General features: G+C 40.4%; 1 protein-coding gene across 5 annotated transcripts in view; it reads left to right on the top strand.

Moving 5' to 3' along the window:
• The window catches only part of CDC42BPB (CDC42 binding protein kinase beta), a 161515-nt gene that overhangs the window by 33051 nt on the left and 100700 nt on the right, over nt 1-27764 (top strand). For all 5 annotated transcript variants that reach the window (XR_009760777.1, XM_061612226.1, XM_061612225.1 and 2 more), the window contains exons 2-4: nt 10717-10808; nt 23230-23313; nt 26094-26189. Coding sequence is in view for 4 of the 5 variants with exons in the window: in XM_061612226.1 (XP_061468210.1) it covers nt 10717-10808; nt 23230-23313; nt 26094-26189 (272 nt within the window). In the remaining variant the exon portion in view is untranslated. The remainder of the gene's footprint in view (nt 1-10716; nt 10809-23229; nt 23314-26093; nt 26190-27764) is intronic.

Here is a 27764-nt window from a genome sequence, read left to right as displayed (position 1 = left end):
AATAAACATTTCTTACAACATGCATCTGTGTTGATGTTATGAGTTCCAGCGTTGTGTTAAAAAAGGTACAGTTCGATTTATAACAGATAGTGTCTCTCCAAGACAAGGTTTGTGTCAATGGTAGTTTCACCCTCTCCCTACTTTTGTTGGCAAAAGCCAGGAATGGGAATCAAATGTTTTGTTTAGCTAAGACCCTTGTCCATCAGCTGTAGTGTGTAATGGTTTTTGGTGTGTGTGTGTATGTGTGAAAGGGCAATACACTATATTCTGGAATACCATTCCTATAGCATGAAATATTTATTTTTCCAATGCAGTCTCTATCACCACTGATAAGACAAAGACCACGAGTTCCCAAACAGTGGTCTGCAAGCCTCATTTAGGTGGTCCATGGCATGTCTGGATTTGTTGGAGATGGGGATGGCACATCCATTGCATTTAAATATTCATACTGATTTTTAATTGTATTTTTATTGCTACTTTTTAATTAATCAGAAGAAGGCTAGGACTGGGGAGGGCTGCTATGAGAGAATTAGAAAAGGGCCTCAAATGCAAAGATGTATCACTGAACACTAAAGTCAGGATCATTCAGACCATGGTATTCCCTGTCTCTATGTATGGATGTGAAAGTTGGACAGTGAAAAAAGCGGGTAAGAGAAAAATCAACTCATTTGAAATGTGGTGTTGGAAGAGAGCTTTGTGCATATCATGGACTGCAAAAAAGACAAAGAATTGGGTGTTAGAACAAATTAAACCAAAACTGTCACTAGAAGCTAAAATGATGAAACTGAGGTTATCATACTTTGGACACATCATGAGAAGACATGATTCACTAGAAAAGACAATAAAGCTTGGAAAAACAGAAGGGAGTAGAAAAAGAGGAAGGCCAACAAGAGATGGATTGATTCCACAAAGGAAGCCACAGACCTGAACTTACGAGATCTGAACAGGGTGGTCCATGACAGATGCTATTGGAGGTTGCTGATTCACAGGGTCACCATAAGTCATAATTGACTTGAAGGCACATAACAAACTCTTTGAATTTATGAAATCATAAAGGGTACAACAGGTAGAAAAATCACTTAGTGGTCTGTCAAGACCCTCAGCAATTTTCACGTGGTCTGGGGGAGGGAGGTCTTGGAACAACTGCACTAGACTGTTACGCAATATTTTATCTGCTGCATCATCAAAGAATGCCAACACTGGAATAGGGGGAATTTTTTGTTGAGCTTTCTGAGAGTCTTGTCTCAAGCCCATTTTGTACCTGCTGCTTCTAGTGGAGTATTTTGTACTATGTCTCTTGGCTTCTACAATAATTGTGTGCAAATTCTTCTGAAGGATAGGCCAGCATGAAAAGCCAGAGAATGGTGGACAAACAGGCACTCTTTGGAAGAGACACTATCATTTGCAGAACTTGCAGTTTGCAAAACAAACAAACAAAAAGTCTCTTTGTTTTTGTTTTGCCAACATTGTTTGCAAATTTAAAGGTCCTCAGTTGTAGTCTTTGGATAGTTTTCCTCACTGCAACTATTATAGCTAATAGCAGCAGTGAGAAACTCTCCCGTGTTTTCATGGATTTTTGCCTAAGGCAAAGGTTTGACTTTCACTGACCTTTCAGTTAGAGCTCCATCTCTAAGGAAATAAAACAGGGTGTGGGACAGAGTTGAAGATGGCAGGTTGTATATTGCCATTTATTAAGAGGAAGTAGAATGAACAGAAAGGTGTGCCACACCTGTGTGTTCACTAATCATAAACTTTGGGAGTTATCTTTAGGTGGCAATATGTTCTGTATAAATCTTTAGACAGTGTCCCAGCAGTAAACACAACTTAAAACTGCTTTAACTTTTGACAGGCATTCTTAAGAAAACTTCTCCATTAAGGATGAATTTTCTCAAATCATGTTTACTTCTACTTTCAGATGTTACTGAATTATAAATGTAAAGTATCTGTTCAGAAAATCACTGTTATATTTACTGCATAGCATAGTGGTAATGTATTATTGACTATAATAGAAAATGTGTTTAGCAATTTTTAGTTCATTTTTTCCTTTATAAAAAATCATTCTTAAATTTGTTTTTCATTTAAATTTTTATTTCACAAAAATATAAAAATGTAAGATTTCTTATCAGTTCAGTCCAGAAGGAATGCCAGATGTCTTAATATTTATTTCATATTATTCATTTTTTAAATAAATCCTGGGCTGCATATAATGTCAGCGCCAAAGTCTTTAGAGAAAGGTTTCCCACCCTGCCGTCCTGTGTGGTCCAGGGCTATTGTGTAGTGAGTTTCACAGTCTGCATCAATGACCTGATCTGGGGAGCTGGTTATATGGTGGCTAGGACTCACACTGCAGGTTTTATTAAAGGATGCAACTGCAGGGATGGGAAACCAGGGCTGTGGACTCGGTACGCCAAAGCTTAGACTCCGACTCCTCTATTTTTCTACTGTCCGACTCCGACTCCACCCAAAATTGCTTCCAACTCCACAGCCCTGGAAAGGGCTGTAAATGTCTTTTTAAATTGGAAGCTCTCATAGGAGCATTTTTATCGCTGCCTGAATATGCGCTGATCTTGGCATCACAGCATTTGTCTTCATCTGGGTCCTGTGTCATACACTGACACAAATGTTTTCCATCCTTAGTTATGGTGAAATGCTCAACTACAGCTGACTTCATGGGAAGCTTCTTTGACATTTTGAATTTATATTTTAAACAATTTGTCAATCAAAATTTATTTTGAAGTCGGAGTCGGTACATTTCTACCTACTCTGACTCCACCCAAAATTGCTTCCCTGACTCCACAGCCCTGTGGGAAACTCACCACAGAAAGCAAACAGTGATAGGTAGCCCTGCCTAGAGACAACTGAGGGTTCAGTTTTCAGTGTTTTCTCTTGTCATGAAAAGTGAAGAAATATACAGGCTCACAACATGCTTTAAAGAACTAAACTGAAAGCTTTTAAAAATACATGAGTGTCCTGCTGCACCCTAGCATGTAAATCAACATAAGGATTTGTGTTTTGACATACATAGGAGCTTAAGCCTTTCTTGGTGGCTCTCTGTGCCTCCATAGGGAGAGCTGCCTGTCCTACAATTTTGAAAACTACTAGTAGTGTATGTGTATCAATGTACAGCTTGTCAGATAGGTATCTAAAATAGATTGTGGCAAATTACGACACAGTAGGCATATTTTCAGATTATGGAACACCTCTAATATCTACAAAATGCAACTAATTTAAGGGTTTGGCAGCTCTGATGTCACAATATAAGTATTTTTCTCCTTAGATATGTGAGTTTTAAAAAGTTACCCATTAGAGAGAGTGCAAAGCTCAGTGGTAGAGCATCTTGTTTGAAACGTGGCCCTTCTGCATGCAGCCCCTAGCATCTCCAGTTCAAAGGATCAGGTAACAGATGACAGGAGAAACCAGAGTTACTTCTGCGAGTCAGAATAGACAGTAGTAGCATAGTTGTCCAGTTAGCCTTATCTGGTATAGCACAGCTTCCTGTAAACAACTAAGAGAGAACTGAACATACTGGACGTGTCTGTGGTTTACACTGAAGACATTCAGTGGTTGTTAAGCAGTATCTATAATTACAGATGGACAGTTCATATTGTCCTCTGTTGCTTATCTCTCACTTTATTTTCAATTACTGTTGAAGTATTGCTTTAAGTATGAAGTTTGTTGAAGGTAGGCATGTTTGTTGCTTGGACGTAACTGGTAAACACTGATGTAATGAGAGAGCCAGGAAATCCTGGTTCAGTTTTCACATTGTCATGAAGAGAATTTTTTTTATCCGGAGACTCGGATGAAAGGTAAAGGCCATTTGTTCTGATTTAGCTTCCGTAATACTTCCTCATAGCATACATTCTGTAGTGTGCTCTCATTTCACTCTTTCTAAAACAGCAAAAATAAAAAGTAAATATCTCTTTTATATGCTAATGAGTCCCCTACAAATTCTTTTGGGTTACCTTAAAAATGATGTGCAATTGGAACATCAACATTTAGATTTTAATAATAGCTAAATGTTGAGTTTGCATGATTCTGACTGAGCACAAATGATTCAATGAAGTGTGGTATATTACCACAGTGCCAAAGTTAACAGAAATGGTATGATTTGGAAGACAGATCAAGTTCGGAACAGTTTGAAAAACTTTGATCTTTTATCTACTGTGTGGCGGTTAGGGTGGTGAAGAAGGCCCAGTTCTCTGCCTCCATCGCATCCTCAAGTAGCCGTCCAGTGGAGGTTTTCCATATTATCAGGGGTCTGTTGATATCAACTCCAGGAAATGGAGTTTTAGACCCTTTGGAGGCTCACTGTGAATTGTTTGCAAGGCACTTTGAGGGTGAAGTTGCTTGCCTCCATAGCAATCTTGATGCCTCATCCACATATACTATAGGCTCCAGTGAAGTGTCCAGTGCAACGTCTGCTGCAACTTCTTGGGAATGGTTTTAGTTGATGCGGCCCGATGATGTGGACAAGGTGCTTGCGATAATGCGGCCAGCAATGTGTCCTCTCAACCCTTGCCCTTCTTGGCTTATTAAAGCTTGCTGAGAGGGTTTGACCAAGTTTATCCAGGGTGTGGTCAACACGTCTTTGCGGGAGGGGGTGGCTCCAGCCTCCCTGAAAGAGGCGGTGATCTGACTGCTCCTGAAGAAGCCCACCCTGGATCCATTGGTGTGTGACAACTATCGCCCGGTCACAAATACCCCCTTCTTAGGGAAGGTGATTGAGAGGGTTGTGGTGCAGCACTTGCAAGTTCTCGTGGATGAAACGGATTATCTTGACCCATTCCAATCTGGATTCAGGCCTGGTTATAGGGCTGAGTCCCTGATGGATGACCTTTATCAGAAGAAGGATGGAGGAGTGTGACCCTGTTATTCTTACTTGATCTCTCAGTGGCTTTTGATATGGTATCCTTCTGAGCCGGGTTTTGGAGGCACTGTTTTACTGTGGTTCCAATCCTACCTCCAGGGTTGTTTTCAGAGAATAGCATTGGGTGATTGTCTTTCAGCCCCCTGGCAGTTGTGCAGTGGGGTGCCGCAGGGTACCATCTTGTCTCCCGTGCTGTTTAACATCTATATGAAGCCCTTGGGAGTGGTCATCAGGAGACTCGGGGCGAGGTGTCAGCAGTATGCTGATGACATCCAGCTCTATTTCTTGGTAACATCTGAATTGGGAGAGGCCATGCAAGCCCTGGACCTCTGCCTGGACTTGGTGGTGGGCTGGATGAGGGCAATAAACTGAGTTTGAATCCTAGCAAGACGGAGGCACTGTGGGTTGGTGGTTCCCGAGTTCGGATAATTGGTCAGTAGCCTGCTTTGGACGGGGTCGTACTCCCTCTGAAAGAGCAGGTCCATAGCCTTGGGGTGCTCCTGGATCCGTCTTTGTCGCTAGAGGCCCAGGTGACCTCAGTGGCTAGGAGTGCCTTTTACCAGCTTTGGCTGGTGAGACAGCTACGGCTGTTTCTGAACTGGGATAGCCCGACCACTGTTGTCCATGCACTTGTAATCTCCAGGATGGATTACTGTAAAGCACTCTATATGGGGCTGCCTCGAGGTTGATCCAGAAGCTGCAGCTGGTGCAAAATGCAGCTGCACAATTGCTCTCTGGGCAGGGTATCACTAGCATGTCACCCTGCTGCTGAAAGAATTGCACTGGCTGCTCATTAGCTACCGGGCTAAGTTCAAGGTTCTAGTTTTGGTGTACAAAGTCCTAGCCAGCTTGGGACCAGGATATCTGAAAGATCATTGTACCTCTTATATACTCAGTTGATCACTACACTCTGCAGGTGAGGACCTCTTGCAAATACCATCTTATCAGGAGGTCTGTTCCGCACAACATAGGAAGTGTATCTTTAGTGCTGTGGCACCTATCCTTTGGAATTCACTCCTCTTAAATATTAGACAGGTGCCATCTCTGTAATCTTTTCGGTGCCTACTGAAGACCTTCCTTGAAACTACCAAGCCTTTTAAGTTGAGACCTTATCCTAGTCTGTGTGTGTCAGAATTGCTTTTTAAGATGTTTTTAAAGCTTTTAAAAATGTTTTTAAAGATGTTTTGTTTTAATGTATTTTAATGTCTGTTTTTAAGATGTTTTAGGAGCCAGTGTGGTGTAGTGGTTAAGGTATTGGACTACGACCTGGGAGACCAGGGTTCGAATCCCCACATAGCCTTGAAGCTCACTGGGTGACCTTGGGCCAGTCACTGCCTCTCAGCCTCATGAAAACTGTATTCATAGGGTTGCCATAAGTCAGAATTGTCTTGAAGGCAGTACATTTACATTTAGAGAGTTTTAGTGTTTTGTTTGCCACTCTGGGCTCCTGCTGGGAGGAAGGGTGGGATGTAAATTTAATAATAATACTTGAAGGGAGTCTTTTGTGTTGTGATGCATTAAAAATGATGCCTCCATCTTGTGCTTTGAAGTGATATAGTACTACAATTTCAGGAGCCTACCATCTCACTCTTCTGCATGTATAGATTTAGACTAGGATAATTAGAGGCAGTTCTGCTTCTGAATAACAGTTGCTGGAAACAACAGGGGGTAACAGTGCTCTTGTGCTCAGGTCCTGCTTGCACATTTCACGTAAGCATCTGGTTGGCCACTGTGAGAACAGGATGCTGGACTAGTTGGGCAATTGGCATGATGTGCAGGCTCTTTCTGTGTTCTTTTGTACAGTTACTGTGTCGAAGATACTGCATATGCAAGAAGGTACAGTTGGATTTGGGGACATTTAGGCTCATGGGTCTGTGAAATGTGTAGATGTGGAGATTATTAACTACAATGTAATAAAACAAATATTTATTTTATTTATTAATTATTTAATTTATATACTGCTTATATTTCAACAGAAATCTCTAAGTGATTTACATACCTTGTCAAATAGAATCAATATTTAAAAACAGTACAAATCTACATTCAAAAGTGACCAATACTGCTATTTCTGTTATTATTAATTACACGTTTTATATAACATAATTAAATGTTATCTTTGAACAATGTACATACACTAAACAACTAAGAACCACAAAAGCAAATCATATACAAAATATCAAAATAAATGAAGATGCAACAACAAAATGTAACATAAATACAGTAGATATTATAAAAATTGCATTACAGTAAGAAACACACATCATAATAAAGTCACAAAAATCATTCACAGTACACAAAATCTAATCTACACCTCCCCTCCTCCAAAACACAGTCATTCAACACTCAGCTCTTACAACCAGCCATATTACTTCATCCACTGAAATATGATGTGTAAGCATGATTTGCTGGAGAGGTAGCTGGCCCATTAGGACCTACCCAATTATTTAATGTTGCATCGTGTGAGTTGCTGTTTCACATCCTTAAAAAAAAGAAAGCTCACTATATGATGTAAATAAGAGGCTTGACAAATGATTTCAAGTATCCTGAAGGAGTAATAGTAGAAATCAAAGCATAAAGCAGCATTTTGTTCTTTGGTTTTTAAAGGAGAACATACTTTCCCCTGAACTCTCTTGAAACGTTAGGTGTTCTTCCCAGTATTAATTAATTCCACTGCCTCCGTATCTGTTCAGCATTCTTATCGGCCTCCAGAGTCTTCTCTTACAGCATAGTTTTCACAACGAAAATCTTAATGTTCCCACGCTAGTTCCTCAGGTCTTGCATGTAGCTGTAGCCTGGCTGGAAAACTTGTTTAAAAAGTTACCTGGGAAGCCCATTCTTTGTTAGGATAACTGAATATTTGGGGTTCAGTCTACATGCAGCAATTCTATGTGTGGGTAGATGCAAACACCACGTTTATTGTGTGAGCCTCAAGATAGGTCATACATTGTGTGAGAATATGCTGTTCCTGGCTATATTTAATGCAAGAGGAAGTGATTGTGCACTGCATATTTATCTGTGCAATTAAATTGATTTCAGTAGCACTCTTCTGGTTCACAAGAAGACCTGACCTTTTGAAATTGTGTTGTAATCATGTTGAGAGGCATGAGTTTTTCCTCCATTCTAAATGTAAGTCTGAAGACCATCCCTTTATACTAATTGTTTTGGGCTGAAAGGGGTGTGTGTTGTCCTAGATTGTTAAGAATGCACTCAAAATCATTTTAGGAAAAGTCATTTTTCTAACTGCGAACCAAGTCAGAGTGATGTGCTTCAGCTGTACTGCTAAGCCATGAGCCACAGCAGGCTTTCTATCAGGGAATTATTCTAACTGTGGTTAGTTCAAACCAGTATTAAGCCATGATTTTGGATTATGATTTGTAGTTAAGCACAGTTTTAGGTATTTGACCAGGCAAAAGGAGTTGACCAGTTAGGTGGTCAAATAATAGTAAAGTATAAGTATTAATTGTATGTGTGAGAGGGGTACTGTTCTGCTTCAGTGTTTTTGTTTTTCATTGTGCTTTTTATGTTTGGCTGTTTCAGCATTTTGTTCACTAGTGCCTTTGAATGATCTTTGATAAAATAAAGTGGGATAAAAATGGTTAAAATAAAAAATCATTAGATTGCAAAACAGTAACACTAACTGTAAAAAAAACCTTTTGCATTCCAATGGTAGCTAAATTCTGAAGTTTTACACATACATATCCCAAAAGCTAAACACAAAGTCAAGGTTTTTAAATTTTATTTTTATGAAGTAAGCCTTTACTCCAAAATCATCTCAGAAGTGATAGAGATACACAGGCCTGGTTCTCACATCATGTTAATAGTTAACGCAAAGCTATGGTTTAATGCAAATGAGAAGTGTGCTTGTGCATGTTGTTCAAAACTCCCACTTCACTTGTACCCTACTCCTGGCTGTGCTGTCAGGAGCAACAGATAAAAAAATGTGGCTTTTTGTGTTGTTCATACCGAGGCTCATAGTTTGTTTCTCTTAATACAAACCATAAACAGTAGCCACTAGTACACTGCTCATTTGCTTGAAACCATCGCTTAATCCAGATCAGATTAGTACAGTCCACTCTATGTGGGGCTGCCCTTGGGTACAACTTGGAAACTTCAACTGGTCCAAAATGCAGCAACCAGATTACTGGCTGGGGTTGCCTTTAGATCTCATATATCCCTGTTTTAAAACAGCTGCATTGGTTGCCCAATTCATGGTGCTCACACTAGTGTTTAAAGCCCGCAATGACTTGTATCTGAAAGATTGCCTCCTTCCCTACAGACCCTCTGAGGTGTTGAGATCAGCGGAGGGGGCTTTTTTGATAGTTCCACCATCCTCAGAAATTCAGGTGGTGGTGGTTCAGGAGAGGCAGTCTCTGTGGTGGTCCCTAAGTTATAGAGCTCCCTGCCCACCAAGGTGCATCTGGCAACTTCATTGTACAGTTTTAGATGAATGCTGAAGACGCACCTCTTTACCCTGCCTTTTACACCTGAGACATATATATTTTTAGGACCCATCCTATTTTGTGATTTTAGGTTGTTTTTAATTATTTTAATGCTGTATTTTAAAATTGTTGTAACCTGCCCTGGGACCTATGGGTGAAGGAAGGTGATAAATGATGGTGGTGGTGGTAATCATAATCATCTATGGTTTAATGTGATGGGTGAACCATCTTGCTATGTTCACCCTGATTTTGAAGCAGGGAGAGGTATATCCACTGTTTTGCTTTTGCCCCCTATTTCCTTGGTTGGATTTTTTTTAAAAAAAGTGTGTTATAAGAATAAGAGATTATTGGAAAGAGAGAACGTATTATTTGTATAATATTGTTTTCAACTTCACTGTCATTCTTTAGGAGAGAATTTCTCTCTAGGCTATTAGGCCAGGGAGAGGAATATTCCCAGGTGGCAGCAATTGCTGGGTCCTAACATCCACCTGTTATTTTTTAATTGTCTGTATTGCAAAATTCTTGGCAGATGCCATTGTTGTAGAAACGGTGGGCTGTACTTAGTGCAAAAGTTCAATTGTCATTAGCAGTGGTGTGATTGCTTTTGTCTTAAGGACTTTGACAGGGCACACAGACAATGCTAGGCCTGTTGAGTAAGCTGCTGACTTCTGTTACACCCAGGAGTAGTTAATTGCCTTACTTTTGAGACTTGAGTTAGCTCTTTATTTTTGTGTCTTTGTAGGGGGAGTGAAACTGCACTCTGAAATATACATTACATGTTTGTAATAGGAATAGGCTCACGTCCTTTCCCGTAGGGACAAACTGAAATGCCCTAAAAAATCTCCTTCATGTGATTAACATAGTGCTTTAAGGCTATTTTTCTGGATACTGACTTGTCTTTGTAAAAGAAGATAGTATTTTTATTTATTTATTTATTTATTTATTGCATTTGTATACCGCCCCATAGCCGAAGTCAGGTTTGCCCTTCCCTGTACTCCCCATGAACTAATAGCAAACTGTTTGGTGGTGACCACTTGCGGAATACATGCTGTTGGCCACTAGGGGTGGGATGGGGAAGCGATATTCTTCAGAGGGCTGGTTTTGGCCCTGCAGCCTCCTGTTGCTGTTTCCAGCGTAAGATACCAAACAAAAATGGTAGTTTGAAAGTGGCTAATGTTAGTTTGTAAAGAGCTGCTTGGCTGGTTACTTCTATTGGGTAATATGATGATCAGGTGTGGAACTTTTATAAATAGGAAGAGAATGGATGTCCTGTTTTCCTGGGGATAACATGCCATTGGTAACTCATATAGGTAAGTGTGGGATGCCATGCTAGTAACTTCTGTGTACTTATTTGCAAGGGTGGGATAATACATAGACTTTTAATTTGTGATTTTCTCTTCTTTTCAACAGCAAAACCATTTACTCAGCTGGTGAAGGAAATGCAGCTTCATCGAGATGACTTTGAAATCATAAAAGTAATTGGGAGAGGTGCATTTGGTGAGGTAAGATGCCTTTGGAGCTCGATTTTAGAAATCTATTGTAGATTGTTGTCTATTGTAGGCTGTTAGTAAATGAACTGCATACTTTATTTTCAAACTGTTTCTTTTTACTTGCTCGTTGTTCATTGGACCAAGTGGACTCTAGTTCATAAAAGCTTATGACACAGTTAAATGACTTGGTTTTAAGGTTCTTCATGATTCTTTATTTTATTTGCTAAAGTAAACTAATACATCCACCCTTTTAGAATTTGTAATTACTCTGAAGGAGGTGTAAAAATTGGAGGGAGAAATATCAATCATTTAAGATATGCAGATGATACCATACTTTTAGCAGAAACCGGTAATGATTTGAAACGAATACTGATAAAAGTTTAAGAGGAAAGCCCAAAACCAAGACTACAGCTGAACGTCAGGAAGACGAAAGTAATGACAACAGAAGATTTATGTAACTTTAATGTTGACAACGAGGACATTGAACTTGTCAAGGATTATGAATATCTTGAGACAGTCATTAACCAAAATGGAGACAATAGTCAAAAAATCAGAAGAAGGCTAGGACTAGGGAGGGCAGCTATGAGAGAACTAGAAAAGGTCCTCAAATGCAAAGATATATCACTGAACACTAAAATCAGGATCATTCAGACCATGGTATTTCCGATCTCTATATATGGATGTGAAAGTTGTACAGTGAAAAAAGCAAATAAGAGAAAAATCATTTGAAATGTGGTGTCGGAGTAGAGCTTTGCGGATACCATGGACTGCGAAAAGGACAAATAATTGGGTGTTAGAACAAATTGCTGATTCATAGGGTCACCATAAGTCGTAATTGACTTGAAGGCACATAACAAAAACAACAATAGTTGTCCTAGCCTAGGGATAAACAGTTCATACATGTGGGGCTGAATCCAGTTGTGCCCTACAGTTTGTGGATGGCCTTTAATCCAGTGGATGCCTCTAATAACAGAAGAAAAGGGGAGGCAATTTACACTGATTAGCCCTGCAGCCCCAAAACTCTGCTCTAGAGAGTTGAGGGCTGGCATGTAAGGTGGCATAGGGTGAAGGAAGGGCATCATTGAAGACAACCCATAATATGTAGGAATACTGGCTAGGCCAGCATGAGGCACAATGTCTATAATGGCTGGTAAACTGAATTCATAGACACAGAAAAAATATCAGCTTTTATTGATGGTGTAATTGTGTGGAAAATGTGGGGCATGAATTTGGATATCACATCCAAAGACAGTAGCAAACGATGCTAAAGGGACGTAATGGAGAATTTTTGGATAATGAAGATATAAACCTGTTCAGTCCAAAGAAATATAGTCTTCAATGATAGATGAGAGTGGAATAAATGTTTTAAGAGCTTGTTCAATCATATACAATGCTATGAGATGTATTTAGGTAAAGGGGCTGTCTCATAGCAGACAGTACTTCTGCCTTTAAAGACACAGCACTTATCTAATTGTGTTGGATCTCAGGAGATGTTGCATAGTGAAAAAGTTCAGGTTGTTCTATGGATTTATCAGCAGATCCTGGCTACAGCCACATGGCTGCAGATGATCAATGGCACTCAGCTGAGAATTGGGGTGTGGTTCAGCAGCTCCAGCATAAAAAACCCAGTGCTAGGCTGGAAGGGCTTCTGAGACAATGCCTATACACCAGCTCTGTACCTGTCCTGTCTAAACATTACCTGAGGATGCTGGACCTGTCTCTTGCCTTGCCTCTTACCTGCATTGCTTACAGACTGCTCGACTTCTGACCCTGATTCTTGCCTGGCTCCCTTGGTTTTGAGGTAGACTTTGAGCTCTGACTTTGGACTGATTCTAGATTTTGCCCTTGTGCTCTGCCTTCATTCATGTTTCTGCTGGGGAGTCTCTCACCTCTTTAAGGAGCCCAGTGTGAACAGGACGGTATAGCAGATATTTCTAGCCCTAGATCCTGTATTTGAAGCCCAGTCTTTGGTTAACAGACTTCGTTTACTGTATGGTCTTGGTTCCCAACAAATCAGATCTTTTTTTATAAATATAAATTTCCAATCCTCCAGGACTATTACTTCTAATGGCCTGGAGGAGGGATCCTTTTACTTTTCAGAGGTCCTGCCCTACTATGCATTAGTATTCTAGAAATACTATTTTTGATCTCCTTCTTGTACAGGATTTTTCAAATTTAGAACAGAACATCTAACCTGCTGCAGTGGTATTGTTTTGAATAAGCTATTACTATCTTGTGTTAATCCAGACCATCATATTGTATTTTATGAGATAAAATGTTAACGTAGTCTTCCAACTGGAAGCCCAGCCTTTGCTTAATAAAAACCATTGCATACTGCACTGTAGCATTTTTAGAAATTGCACTCTGGATTGTGGAACGTTGATACTTAATATGGTGTGATTACATAGTATGTATGTTATCCTACCCCAGCAATCATGTTTGCTATGGTGACATTGATGTTACTTTGGTGTTGTCCACATCAAACATGTAAAGTGGAAAGGACAGATGCATATCTTGTAAATATGTGGGGCTCTTGAAAGCCCTGATTAGGTGCAGCTCCCAGGTGCATGCCCGCTACATGTTTAGGAACAGATGCAGGTAGTGATGTGCAGCTTTTACCTCTGATTGGTCAATAAGAAAGTGGTCTCTGTTTGCCCCATGCACATGTGTTCACTTAAACCTTAGGGTTGTAGAATAGTGTTTTTAGAATAGACCCCACTGAGTCCTCTGTAGAAGGGGAAGTGTGTGATAGTTTGTTGGTTTTGGATGAGAGAAGTAGAAAAAGGAGAAAAAATTACGAGGAGATCATGGTTATGCATGCTATCAGATTTATTTTAGTTCTGCGTACAATCACATAGTCTATTTCTACAGTGCTGTATGGTAGAATGTATCGTGGAAAGAGAGGATTTGCCTGATATGCATTTAAACAGGAGCCCATCAATGAGCTGCCCTGCTTCTTTAACTGTTGAAGATCGAAGTACGTGATCAGTTTTTTGCACCTGATACTGCTGGCCGTTCTGATATGAAGGAATCCCTGTATCCTATTTTGGAGCTTAACTAGCTTCTAGCCTGTTTACGGCATATATGTTCATTTGCCAGGTAGTAGCTGCAACAGATTATATTCTTTTTCTCCTTGTGTTTTCTCTCAGTAACTTCCCATGTAAGGAAATAGGAATGGTGAAAAATGTTCTGTTCTACTCTTTTTAAAAAATGGGTGTTTTCTTGTTTCCATTAATAAATTGGGTGTATGTCATTGTTGTTTGTTACTTTTCATAGCAGAATAGACAATTTTAATGTATCTTCCCTAGCCCAGGGGACAAACAGCCCTCTAACCCATCCCTCCCCTTGATTTGAAGAGATTCTGTGTAGTAACACCCTGGACTTAAGTTCTGTCTACAAACACAGGAAGATGGGCTTACTTTGTGTACTTTAATCTGGAAAGCTGTTTTAACATCTATAATCTATGGAATCTTAAACAGTTTTAGTTTGTTAGAAATTTCTTCAGCTTGAGAAGTATTTTAAAGATCCCCCCGCCGGAACATAGCGCATACAAGTTAGATGTATTCTGAAGTCTGGACTCCTTTTGAATATAAATTTAATAATAAATAAATGTAGTAGAACAGTAAATCATGTACATGAAAACACAGACACCAGTTTTAGACTAAGCAAGTGTTAGTATATATTATCTAGCATTGTTAATTAAATAAGCTTGTTTGAAAAGGCTGAAAATTACTATGCATTTTATGAAAAGCTTAATGTGTCCATATTGACTTTTTCAGTTGCTAATGTTATAAACTGTAATCACCCCTCATCCACAAGAAATCTTTCAGAAGGATATCTTATATAAATAGGACACTGTAGCGAATTTTCAGTTTATTGTTATGCCAGGATGGGGAACCTTTTTCATCCCCAGGGCCACACTCTCTTCTGGGTAACCTTTTGAGGGCCACATGAAAGTGGTGGACAGGGCCAGACAAAAAAGTAGACAGAGCAATGAATGTTAATCTTACCTTTGTACAGTAGGCTAGTTTCTGCGCACATGCTCACACCCCTCTCTGTCAGGCAAGCAAGAGACTTTATCAGAATTCAAGGGTACATTACAAAGCAAGGCCAGTGAGGAGTGTGGCCAGGAGGGAGAGGGTGTGGCCTGGGGAGAGTTCCTCAGGCCAGATAGAGAGACCTGGTGGGCAGCTTTTGGCCCACGGGCTAGAAGTTCTCCACCCCTGGTTTATGCCATGATAAATTTGTTGAGTGTTTCATGACTCAAAAGTTTGTTGTAACAAAGCCTTCTCCCCTCTCCTTGCTAGACCACGTTAAACGATGCAGCCTGATCTTTGTGTTAAAGCAGGAGTGGTCAGTTTACACCTTGTATTTGGGATTGGTCCCATTATTTCTAAACATTGTTTTCTGCTGTGCAGAGGATTTGGGTTTTGGATTATGTGCTGCTGGACATGCTTGGTGATGTAGGTGAAGTCATAACCCCATTCACACCCACTTTGTATTGGCAAGTCCATTGTGTCACACAAAAAGGATAGGAGTATAAAAAAGATGACTTTAAGTCTGATATTTTTACCCCATAGAACAAAGAGCAGAATAATGTGACCTTCATCTCCCCCAAAAAGCTCTTATATCCTTTGTAGGCAAGTGAGGGCACTGAGTATCTGTAGTTTGCACATTTTAGTCTAGACAGTGAATTTGATTCAGAGTACAGGCAGCAGCTTGGTTGTCAGGTTAAAATTTTCATGACTTGAATATGTGAAAAACAATGGATGAGATGCCAATGAAAATGCCTCATGTAATCAAAACAAAATGAGTGGCTGAACTAGACAGTGGCCATAGAAGATGTAGTGCTATACTTATTGTTGTTGCTGAAGCAAGCATAGGGGCATCTATCAATTGCTGTTTTGTTTTAACCTCTTAGTTGCAATACCTAATCCCATTATTCCAGCCCTTTGCAATAACTAAGTCTAAGAATGTGTTACTGAAATAAATGCATATTCTTCATTTCCATCTCCTTCCCTTTCTTCTGTTTCCCCTCTGTAAATTTTATATCTTAAGCTTCTTGTGAGATATATTATTCTTGTGTGGTATATCTAGTAAAAGACAGAGAAAATAAATGGTGGTATAAGCTACTCAACAAGGATGGCTAAATGATAACATATGACAAAAGGCAGAAGTGCTCAATTCCTACTTTGGCTCAGTCTTCTCCCAAAAGAGTGTCTATGACCTTCCTGGGAAACATGAAATTGAAGGGGCAGGATTGCAGCTTGAGATTGTTAGACAAATGGTCAAGGAATACCTAATCACTTTGAATGAGTTCAAATCTCCAGGACCTGATGAACTGCATCCTAGAGTATTGAAGGAACTTGCTGAAGAACTCTCGGAACCACTGTCTATTATATTTGCGAAAATGTGGAGGATGAGTGAAGTGCTGTAGGAGGGCTAATGTTGTCCCTATCTTCAAAAAGGGCAAAAAGGAGGAACCTGGGAACTCCAGACCAGTCAGCCTGTCATCGATCCCTGGGAAAATTCTGGAGCAGACTATAAAGCGGTTAATCAGTAAACACCTTGAAAACAATGCAGTGATTACTAGAAGCCAACATGGATTTATTAAGAACAAATCTTGCCAGACTATCTTGTCTCGGTTTTTATCAGGTAACCTCCCTTGTAGACTGTGGGAATGCTGTGGACATAATGTATCTCTACTTCAGCAATGCTTTTGATAAAGTGCTCCGTGATATTCTGATTAGCAAGCTAGCTAAATGTGGGCTGGATGAGACAACTATCAAGTGGATCCACAGTTGGCTCCAGAATTGTACTCAAAGAGTGCTTATCGAGGGTTCCTTCTCAAAGTGGGGGGAGGTAATGAGCAGGGTACTGATGGCTCAATCCTGGGCCCAGTGCTCTTTAACATTTTTATTAATGACTTGGATGAGGAGGTGCAGGGAATGCTTAACAAATTTGCAGATGATACAAAATTGGGAGGGATAGCTATTACCTTGGAAGAAGAACAAAATTCAAAGGGATCTTGATAGGCTGGAGCATTGGGCTGAAAACAATAGAATGAAATTTAACAGGGTAAGTGCAAAGTTCTACACATAGGAAAAAGAAACCATAGGAAAAACTTCCTAACTGTTAGAGTGGTACAACAGTGGAACCAATTCCCTAGGAAGGTGGTGAGCTCTCCAACATTCAAGAGGCGTTCAAGAGGCAGCTAGACAGCCACCTGTCATGTATGCTTTAATTTGGATTCCTGCATTGAGCAGGGGGTTGGACATGATGACCTTATAAGCCCCTTCTGATTGAATGATTCTATTACTATTTATGTATTAAATGTATATCCTGCCCTTCCTTCCAGAAGAAGCAAAGGGTGGTATATGTGTGTGAGAGAGGAGGGGTATTATCCCCTGTTCCTTAGATGGTTTTTAAGCAAAAATCTTAATATAATGGATTTCCTCCTTATCCAGGTAGATAATGTCACCTAACAAAGTGTGTGAGTTGTCTGGGGACAACTCCCAAACTTTTGGGGTTGGAATTTGTATAGGGGAAAACCCTCAAAGTGTCAAACCAGTAAAAAAAACCAGTAGTGGAAACAGGAATGTTTTTAATAAATGCCCAACGCGTTTCGGGTACATTCATTCATTCATTGGCGATCACCCGTGGCCGAGTAAGATTGTCTTCCAAGATAAGGTGTTTAACAGTGGGTCTGTAAGTGACTGTGGAGGCCAATTCTGGATCCACACAGCCTCCCACAGTGAGGACATAGGCTTCCAGATGGAAGATGGTTGTGATGAGGATTTGTTTGACATGCCTTCCACTTAGCTCGTTTGTCCCGTTCACCCTGTATTCATGCTTCTTCAAAGTCCACAGCACCTTTGATAATAGCCGACCTCCATTTGGGGCATTCATGGGCCAAGACTTCCCAGTTGTCGATGTTCATGTTACTTTTTTTTAGATTTGCTTTAAGAACATCTTTAAACCTCTTTTACTGTCCACCGATGTTCCGTTTTCCATGCTTAAGTTGGGAGTAAAGTAGCTGCTTTGGAAGACAGTGATTAGGCATTTGAACAACATGGCTGGTCCAGAGAAGTTGATGTTGAAGGATCATTGTTTCAACACTGGTAGTCTTTGCTTCTGCCAAAATGTTAACATTAGTCCATCTGTCTTCCCAAGTAATTTGCAGAATTTTCTGGAGGCAGCGTTGGTGGAATCTTTCACCCTTTGTCAAGGGCAATCTCTATAGAATATATACTGGGTTTTTTTACTGACTTGGCACTTTTGAGGGTTTCCCCCTCTTTTTGTTACTGTTGCTTCCCCTCTTGCTTCCTTAGCTGAAATTTGTGTAACAGCCTGGCCATAGGATTGAATTAAGATTCCACTATTAATCCTCTGCATGCACTGATGCAAGCTAGACAGTACACCATACTTGGCTGTAACATGACAACACAACAGGAACAAATGTTTAAAGAATATAAAATAGAGAAATAGTGAGACATGGTCACATGTGGACTCATTTCAATCTAGCTTTAGGTCTGGCATTGGCAAGGAGACAGCTTTGGTTGTCATGCCTGATGACCTATGCCAGAAACTGGGCAGGGGAATGTTTCTGGCATAGGTCATCAAGCATGACAACCAAAGCTGTCTTCTTGCCAATGCCAGACCTTCTCCCCCTTTAGGATGCACATCTTAACGTGGTGAGGGGGTTTGAGAGTGTTGAAGAAGCTGAGAGCAAAGTCATCAGAAGTCTAGACCAAGAGGCTAGACTCCTAGCAGGGGCACCCAAGGCGGAATGGTCAAAGCTGAGACACCAGGCTAAGATGCATCCAAACTCAGAGGAAGGCAATGGTAAACCACCTCTGAATACCTCTTACCAAGAAAACCCTATGAACAGAGTATCCAAAATGCAACAGGAGATAGTGCTGGATGAGACCCCCAGGTCAGAAGGTACTCACCGAGCTACTGGGGAAGATCAAAGGCCAAACAAGAGAAGGATTGATTCCATAAAGGAAGCCACAGACCTGAACTTACAAGATCTGAACAGGGTGGTTCACGACAGATGCTCTTGTTAGGTCACTGATTCATGGGGTCGCCATGAGTCATGGTCGACTTGAAGGCACATAACAACAACAAAACTATTCTTTTCTGGAGAGGCTGTTCCACAAGATGGTGCTGGTGGACATCCTAGAAAGAAACCAAGATGCTTAATGTGGAGCATGCAAGGTTTGTGCTTAGAGTCAAACTTGAATCCTTGGGTCACATCCTTTTGTCTGCTTTGCTCATTTTTGAGTGTGTGTGTGTGTGTGTGTGATCACTTTATAGTTGAATTAATATAGGATAACTTCCCTGTGTTTGTGCTCCAATCATTAGTGCTGAATACCATGTATGCTCCACACAAACATGGAGCTGGGGAAAAGTCTTGGGCATTTAAAAATTTGTTGCTGGTCTAGGATCTAGGAAGTTGCAATGGTTTACCAATTCTGCATATGCTGAAGGAAGGGGACAGACTCATCATCTTTACAGTTCTTTTAGCCACTGCATATAGAACAGTGATTCCCTTTACGAGTACGGGACCCCCTTTGTAAGATCAATTTTTTTTGTGATACCCCCAAGCTAATTATAATTTTAGTGTCTGTTAATTGAAAAAATGGTGCGTGGCAAAATCACATCTCCAAATACCCCTTTCCATTAAAAGCTTCCTGCAGACAGGGAGGTGTTGCTTTCTTTTCTTAATGCAAAGGTCCAATCAAACTGGTATCCCCTTCCCCTCCACACACAGTCTGAAGATGTACAGTCCTGTCTCCAAACTCCCCGGGGTTACAGTGTTGGACTAAGAACCAGGTACAAATCCCCACCCAGTCATGAAGCCCACTGGGTGACCTTGGACCAAACAGAGACTCTCAGCCTGACCTTATTTCACAGGGTTAGTGTAAGGATAAAATAGAAAGGGTGGGACTATGTGTACCACCTTGAACAACTTGGAGGAAAGTTGGGATAAAAATGCAAGTATAAATAAATAAATACATTTCAGCTGCAGTGTGTGGACCCCAGCCTCAGCCAACCTGCTGAGCTTTTTAAAAATCATCATCATGAAGCAGCAGCAATGTGTTAGTAGGGGAGGAAGCTAGATTGTGAAGACAAAAGGATGGATAGATTGAGAAGGGGGTTAGTGCTTTTACCTCTGTACCTGACTATCTTCCCTCTTTATGACTTCCTACCACTTTTGATTTTCAGTCTTGCCTTTTCCTGAAGTCATCCTACATTCACTGAGCCTTCTTCTTTAGTCTTTCTTATGTTTTCTACTATGATTTTGTTCTTAGTTCAGATGTAAAATGGTAGAAATGAAGCATACTCCTTCAGATGGTGCATGGCAAAATCACATCTCCAAATGTCCTTTTCCATTAAAAGCTCCCTGTGGATAGAAACCCAGAATCATGAGCTGCATTAGAAACTCCCTGATGTGCTAATCTTCTATTTACAGGGAGTTGTTGCTTTTTTTAATGTAAGGGTCCAGTCAAATTGGTATCTCCCCTCTGCACCCACACATATAGTCTGAAGATGTACAGTCCTGTTTCCCAACATCATTGTTGGACTAAGACCCAAGTTCAAATCCCAACTCAGCCATGAAGCCCACTGGGTGACCTTGGACCTGTCACAGTCTCTCATTCTGACCGTCCTCACAGGGTTGGTGTAAGGATAAAATGGAAGGGGGGGGAACCATGTGCACCACCTTGAGCTCGTTGCAATAATTAAACACATTTCGGCTGCAATACCAGGATCCCAACCTCAGCCAACCTGCTGAGCTATGAGGAGGAGGAGGAGGAGGTGGTGGTGGTGGTGGTGGTGGTGGTGGTGGTGGTGGTGGTGGTGGGGTTGCCAGATTGTGCACTGCAGACAACAAGGTGGATAGATTAAAGAGGGTTTAATGCTTTTAGGCCTTGGGATGATCATCAGAACTGATGACTTGGTTAGTGTGCACTTTGGGAATGAGAGCGGAGCAAAAGACAGATCAGTGTGCACACAAACACGCCTGCCCCTCCTGCAAGGATCTGCAGGTGTGTATGTATTCGGGCACGTGGGAGGGGGGAAGCCTTCACCTGCCACAGCAACTTGGACAGAGAGAGATTGGGGGGCACAATGTAGGTGGGAAAAGGGGGGATGCTGGCACATCCAGCATCATGGGGTGAGCAAGTCCTGAGATTTCTCCCTGCTCCTTGGGTCCATCTGAGCCAAAGGCAAGATCTGGGAGACCTTGCAAATAAGAATAATTTTTTAAAGGAGGGGCAGTGGAGCAGGAGACAAGAAAGGCAGGTAGGCTGGCTAGCAGGAAGGAAGCAGGAAAGCAGCCTTTCCTTGAATCATTGCTTCTTTTTGCTTCACAAAAAGCCCTTTCATTCTGAGCAAGGTCGTCCTCAGCAGTGGCAGTGCAAGGAGATGGGAAATGGCGATAGTAATCCCCTCTTCTTCCTGGTAGCTCCGCTCTCAGTTTCCTTTGGCATCTGCCATGTGTTTTATAGGCAGGTGCCTGCCCTTGGTGCTCCTGAAAGACATTCTGCCACTTCAGTCCTCCCCTCTCATTTGGAGCAAGGGGGAGGTGTCGTCTGCAGCTGCAGACAACATCCAGCAAGTGAAGACTTTTTAAAAAAAATAATAAATAATTCATTTTTGTAATGTTTGTGGCCGTCCCTGGACTACTTCACGGCCCCTGTGGGGATCATGGCCTGCAAGTTGGGAACCACTGATAGAGAAGTTAGTATGATAAGGTAGCTAAACAGTATTAAGAGTATGCACCCTAAGCTTGGACAGACCTTTTGCACTAGTCTTGTAGTAAAATAATGTTGCTACTGAATACCCACATATAGTTCATTATGAATATCTTTCAGATCTCAATTAATTTGGTCCCTTTCAGTTCTTATTTTTGGTATGGTTACTCTGCATAAAGCTCTCAGTGGTGAGAGCAGCGGTGTGGAACCTCCAGCCTGTGGGCCTAATTAGGTCTGGCAGACCTCCCCACTTGGCCCTGAGGCTATTTCGGCCAAGCCATGTCCATTTGCCCTACACCTGAAGTCATATGTGACATCGGGAATGGCACAGGTAAAGATGCAGCTGAGCCAGAGGGAGGTTTGCAAGCTATAAAGCCCTGTATAAACCACTGTGCATCTGCCTTCAAAAGCTCCAACAATCAGCTGATCATTGGCTCTTATGGAACAGCTATGTATTCACGGGGCTTCACAAGATCCAATAATCAGTTGATCATTGCTTTGTGGGCTGTGCCTTTGCACATGTGGGTTGATTTCAAACTGCATGCAAAAATGGGTCACTTCATATTTTTTTGGCATCAGGTGATTTACAACTGTCCTACAGACGATGATGGAGATACTGATCTGATCTGATCTGATCTGGCAGCCAGATCCAGTTCCCTGCCCTTCGCCTAGAAACATAAGGTTGAATCCAGTTGTGCCATTCCGTTTGAAGAAAGGCTTTTGATTGAGCAGATGCCTCTACTAATGGAAAAGTGGGAGAAGTTGATTTTCACTAGTTCCTCCTTGCCATAGCATCCTCCTGCACCCCTGAAAACTGCTTCAGAGGTCGAAAGACCTTCCCATAACAGGGTAGAAGGTTGTGGGGGAAAGTGAGAATAAACAAAACTCTCCCTATTATATATTTATGAGATTTCTTATCTGCTTTTTACTGTAAGACCCCAGGGCAGATTACAACCAGAGCTTGGAAAAGTTACTTTTTTGAACTACAACTCCCATCATCCCTAGGCAACATGGCCACTGGATTAGGCTGATGGGAGCTGTAGTTCAAAAAAGTAACTTTTCCAAGTTCTGATTACAACAATATAATAATCAGTTACAAAAACAGAACAGTTACAAATATTTTTTTTTAAAAAAAATTTTCAACCAGAACTGTATCTTCTGTTTAGTGGGCACGCCTGCTAAATCAAAGACTCTTCAACAAATGGAAGGACACAATCATATACAACCCACAGTATACAACTATTGCTCTTTTATTTCAGATTTTATTTATGTAAGGCATTTATGTACTGCTTAATCATTCACATTTCTAAGTGGTCATTCACATTTCTAAGCCGTGTTCTTAGTAAATAATATATATTTCCCCACACATCTTCCTATAAAAGTTTTCCATTTCTTTGTTCATCAATATTTGAAGACACATGATCCATTGTTCGCCCATAGGATGTGCAGGCTTGCATGTGTATTTCCCTCATTAGTACTCTTTTTTAAAATATAAAATGCATGATCAATAGTATATTGAATAATTTGTTCATTTTACAGCAGAGTGTAATGTTAGCTGATATTCATATAGTGATATGCTTTCTTCATCAGAAAATCTGTTTAGTTTCAGCAACCAGCAATCCATTCAAAATGTTAAAATGTCATTGACTTTATTTATTTCTTTTTAATTCTAGGTTGCGGTTGTTAAAATGAAGTGCACAGAGCGTATTTATGCAATGAAAATTCTAAATAAATGGGAAATGCTTAAAAGGGCAGAGGTAAGTTCAGCCTTTCCAATTCAGAGATATTTTTTTTAATGGCATTAAAGAAAATCACAGCGAACCTCTGCCAGATTAGAAAGAATTACTGCATGGGCATATAGAAGCTTCCTTTCCCTCACCCCTCTGTACGCCTCCCTCACCCCCAGGTCAGCTGTTTTAATGCAATCAAGTCTGACAGTCCCTTCGAGGCATCTGTTGTTCTCAGCAATACTGTGTATTCGTTTACCAGACAGTCTGCCCTAGTTTTTTTTACTATGAATTATATTGGCCAGATTTTTGTTTACTATAAAACCAAATTAAAGACTACATGGAGGCTTCAGATTTCAGTTGCTATGACATACAGAGCCACATGCAAAATACATTATTCAAGACAAAGAATAGATGTTTGTTCATTTGGAAAGTCAAGTCTTCAAGAGGAACAGTTAATTAAGGAGGAGGAGAGAGAATTTAGCTCTTTGGGGGGAAAGACAAAAAGTATTGTGAAAGGGAATATTAAAGTATTTTAGGAAAGCACTAAAGTGATGCTGATTCATTAATAAATGTGATAGTTCAGAAGTATTATAAATACCTTTTATATACCTTAAAAAGATCAGTACATAATAGGCTGAAGAAAACATATTAATATGGTATGCATCAGTGAAGAATGCATTGGCAAAAAGAAATCATGATAATTTATAACAAAACATATATGGTATTCAGCAAGAACTCTCAAAAGTATAAAGGAATTTTGGACATGAAGTTCACACACTGGCCTAATGCCTAGTTTTCACTGGACAGTGGCATATTTGACTTGATGCTGAATTGCACAATATGAATATAATCTGCCAATCTCCAGTATAGTACAACCTCTGTTAATCTAAGAGTTTTATAGGTCTCCAGTTCTTTAGAGACATTTTTATTTTTTCTTATGAAAAAAGAATTAGGAAATAGTTTCTATTCCGCAAACTTAGATGCATGCTTGGGTGTCACCAAAGTCTACCCCTTTCCTACTTCAAGGCTTGTTCAGATGTCTAAGGAAGACATTGCAGCTTCCTTCCCTACTATGTATGGCTTGGCTTGCTCTCTGTTGAGGTGTGTTGGCTAGCCAAAATGATGAAACTGAGGTTATCATACTTTGGACACATCATGAGAAGACATGATTCACTAGAAAAGACAATAATGCTGGGGAAAACAGAAGGGGGTAGAAAAAGAGAAAGGCCGAACAAGAGACGGATTGATTGCGTAAAGGAAGCCACAGACCTGAACTTACAAGATCTGAACAGGGTGGCTCATGACAGATGCTTTTGGAGGTCACTGATTCATAGGGTCGCCATAAGTCGTAATCGACTTGAAGGCACTTAACGACAACAACAACTTGAACATGGGTTACTCAGGAGGTTTATCATCCAAGCACTGATCAGACCCAGACCTGTGTGGCTTCAGCAAGATAGCTGCATCATAGGAATTTTGTCCTCTTGAGAGGTTGGGGCATTTCTTAGCAGAAATAAGACAGGCAGATAAAATCAGTCCAGGATTCAGATTTGATCTGATATATAGAGAAACTAGAGCTATCTTAATAGTTTTTCTGTTTTGCATAATGCTTGGATACGTTCTAAATTCCCCTTCTAAATTTATTGGATTGGATTCAGACTAAGGCTATAATTCTGATCCCACTTACCGTAGAGTAGCCCCACTGAATTCACTTAAATTTAGGTACACATGGCTGGGATTGCAGCCTAAATTAAGTGTTTTCCATGGGAAATAAATTGAACAAGCTCTGGCTATAGTCCTATACACACTTACCTGAGTTTAAGTCGCATTGAACTCAGTGGAGTTTACTTCTGAATAAACGTTGCTTCCTCACCTGATGTTTTCCCCGTCTGCCCTCTTCCTCCAGACTCCCCCATCCATATGAAATTAGGCCAAGTGCTATAAATTGCCCACCCCAGGCTTATAGGATTTGCACTGTCAGTCTGGATCCAAACCCACACTTTTGATAATATATGGTTTCACTGAGTTTGTATGCCAATTGAGGGGCAGTAATTTCAGGGCTAGTTTAGAAGAGATATCAGACCCATTATATACAGGAATACCCCGCTATACGGACCTTCACTTTAAGGACACTCGTGAATATGGACATACTTACAGTAGCACCATTCCCCTGTTTATGTACGTTTGCTTCACAAGAACAGACACTTAACCTTTGGTTGTGGCCTGTTCTTTCGGTGCATGGGGGGGTGGAAAGAGACGCGATCACGCGACCGCGAATCAGCTGGGAGGCACGATCGCAATCAGCTGGGAGTAGCGCCGCAGCACAGCAGCAGAGGCTTTAGTGCAGGGCGTTGAGGCTCTGCGTGAAGGAGAGGTAGCACAGTGGCGGCTCAAGTGAAAAAAGGTAGTGCTTCACTTTAAGTACATTTTCGGTTTACGTACTTGCTCTGGACCCATTGCGTACATTAATGCGGGGTATTCCTGTAAATTGTTCAGTTGGGAATCGTTAATGATCCAAGGATTATTTGATTTTGTAAAAAAAAATTAAATTGTACACCAATGTGGTATTTTTTTTAGTTAGGGGCTTATAAATGTTCTTATAAATAAATATATTATGGGAGATTCTGAATTTATTAGCTTGAAATATTATTTTCATGAATTGTAAGTAAATTGTTTTTTCCTTGCTTTGGATATAGGTTTATTGCAGTGTTAGTGTAAATATGTTGTTTAAGTAATAAAAAGTCACATAAAATGTTTATATCTGTGCTTTCTGTAAAGATGTAAAACTCCTCCTGATTCCCTTTTAGACTGCTTGTTTTCGAGAAGAGAGAAACGTTTTGGTGAATGGAGACTGCCAGTGGATTACTACATTGCACTATGCCTTTCAGGATGAAAACTATTTGGTATGTGTGAGCTGCAAGCCTTTAGGAGTCAATTCCCTGTTATTTAGTTTCTCAGCTGGATACCTTTTTTGAATCTAGAGCATTACCAGCCTGCCTGCTTGTTTCTTCATTGTGGAGGAAACACAAATTCCCAGCATCATTCATATACAAGTTGCTCACTTTATTTTCCTCTCTTGATATCTTGCCATTAATTGTAATGAGCTAGAGTGAATTTAATTAAATGGATTTTTGTTCAGTTAAATGCTTTTTCTCTGGTTATTTACATTGGCACAGTTGCATTATGTGTCATTTTATACACAAGATCCCAAGACTGCTGCTAAAATCCAGGGGTGGCCAGACTGATTTGTGGGCCACCTGTGGCTTCTATAATGTTGAGTTACTGTTCTGAATTATTTGCAGAAAAATGGGAACTCAGAATTCAAAGAAACCAACTTTACTATGCAATCATTTGCATGTTTCTCTGGGAATAAACCTCACTTATTTCAAAGGGATTTCCCCTTAGTAAATAGGTATACGTCTACAGTGCCATTGTTTGGAGGTCCCTGAAGGGCTTGGGCCCAACAGGAGGCAGCTGTACTGTGTAAGGGCTATTGCAGAGAAATTGCAGCAAGAAGTGTCTTGGGATATATGGATTGATTTGTGTCTTTGAAGAGAATTCTTGGGGAAGAGACAGGCACGGAAGAGGGGACTTCAACCATATGAAATGGATGCAGTTCTCAGGTACTTTGGCGAAAGTTGCAGTAGCCAAATGACTGAAAATTGGCTTTTGTTTTCTTGGACTTTTTTCAGTTACGTTTTCCAGACCAAATTAATTTGATTACCCATTCTCTCCTTTGATGTAATTTAGCTTTTTAATCCTAAATATTTTAATTTTATATTATGTAACTGGTCTATAAATACATAGCTTGGGACCAAGATACCTGAAAGATCATTGTATCCCTTATATACCCAATCAATCACTGTGTTCTGTAGGTGAGGGCCTTCTATCAGGGGGTCCATTCTGCACAACTTAGGAAGTGCGTCTTTAGTGTTGTGGCACCCCTTTGAATTCACTTCCCTTAAAATATTAGACAGGCACTGTCTCTATCTTTTCAGCGCCTGTTGAAAACCTTACTCTTTCACTGAGCTTTTTCCATAAAAACCTTGTCCCTGCCTGCAGCTGTGTTGGAATTGTGTATAAGATATTTTTAAAGATGCTTTCAAAAATTTTAATTTTTTTTAGGATGTTTTATTTTTAAGATGCTCCATGGATGTTTTTAATGTTTTGTTGGTTGTTTTCCACCCTGGGGTTCTTCTAGGAGGAAGGGCAGGATATAAATTTAATGATGATGATGATGATAAATAGAAAGTAAGTTTAGCTTTTCAATATCTTGCTTTGCTGATCAGCCTATGGCTTGGAGACAGGAAAGCACAGGGGGGAATAATGCATTTAAATTGAATATTTAAATAAAATCATTTAAATTCCAGAAAGCATTCTTGTCAATACTGACTGAAAGGGAGATGCAGAATTCTTCCACAACAAGCAGTCAGTATCCATGACTGTTGACTGATCTACATTCTCAAGCAGTTTTCTTT

The sequence above is a fragment of the Rhineura floridana genome, chromosome 2 (assembly GCF_030035675.1).
Source record: "Rhineura floridana isolate rRhiFlo1 chromosome 2, rRhiFlo1.hap2, whole genome shotgun sequence".
In the NCBI taxonomy this organism is placed as follows: Eukaryota; Metazoa; Chordata; class Lepidosauria; order Squamata; family Rhineuridae; genus Rhineura; species Rhineura floridana.
The sequence above is the reverse complement of the archived record's forward strand: the minus strand, read 5'-3'. Positions and strand labels throughout refer to the sequence as shown.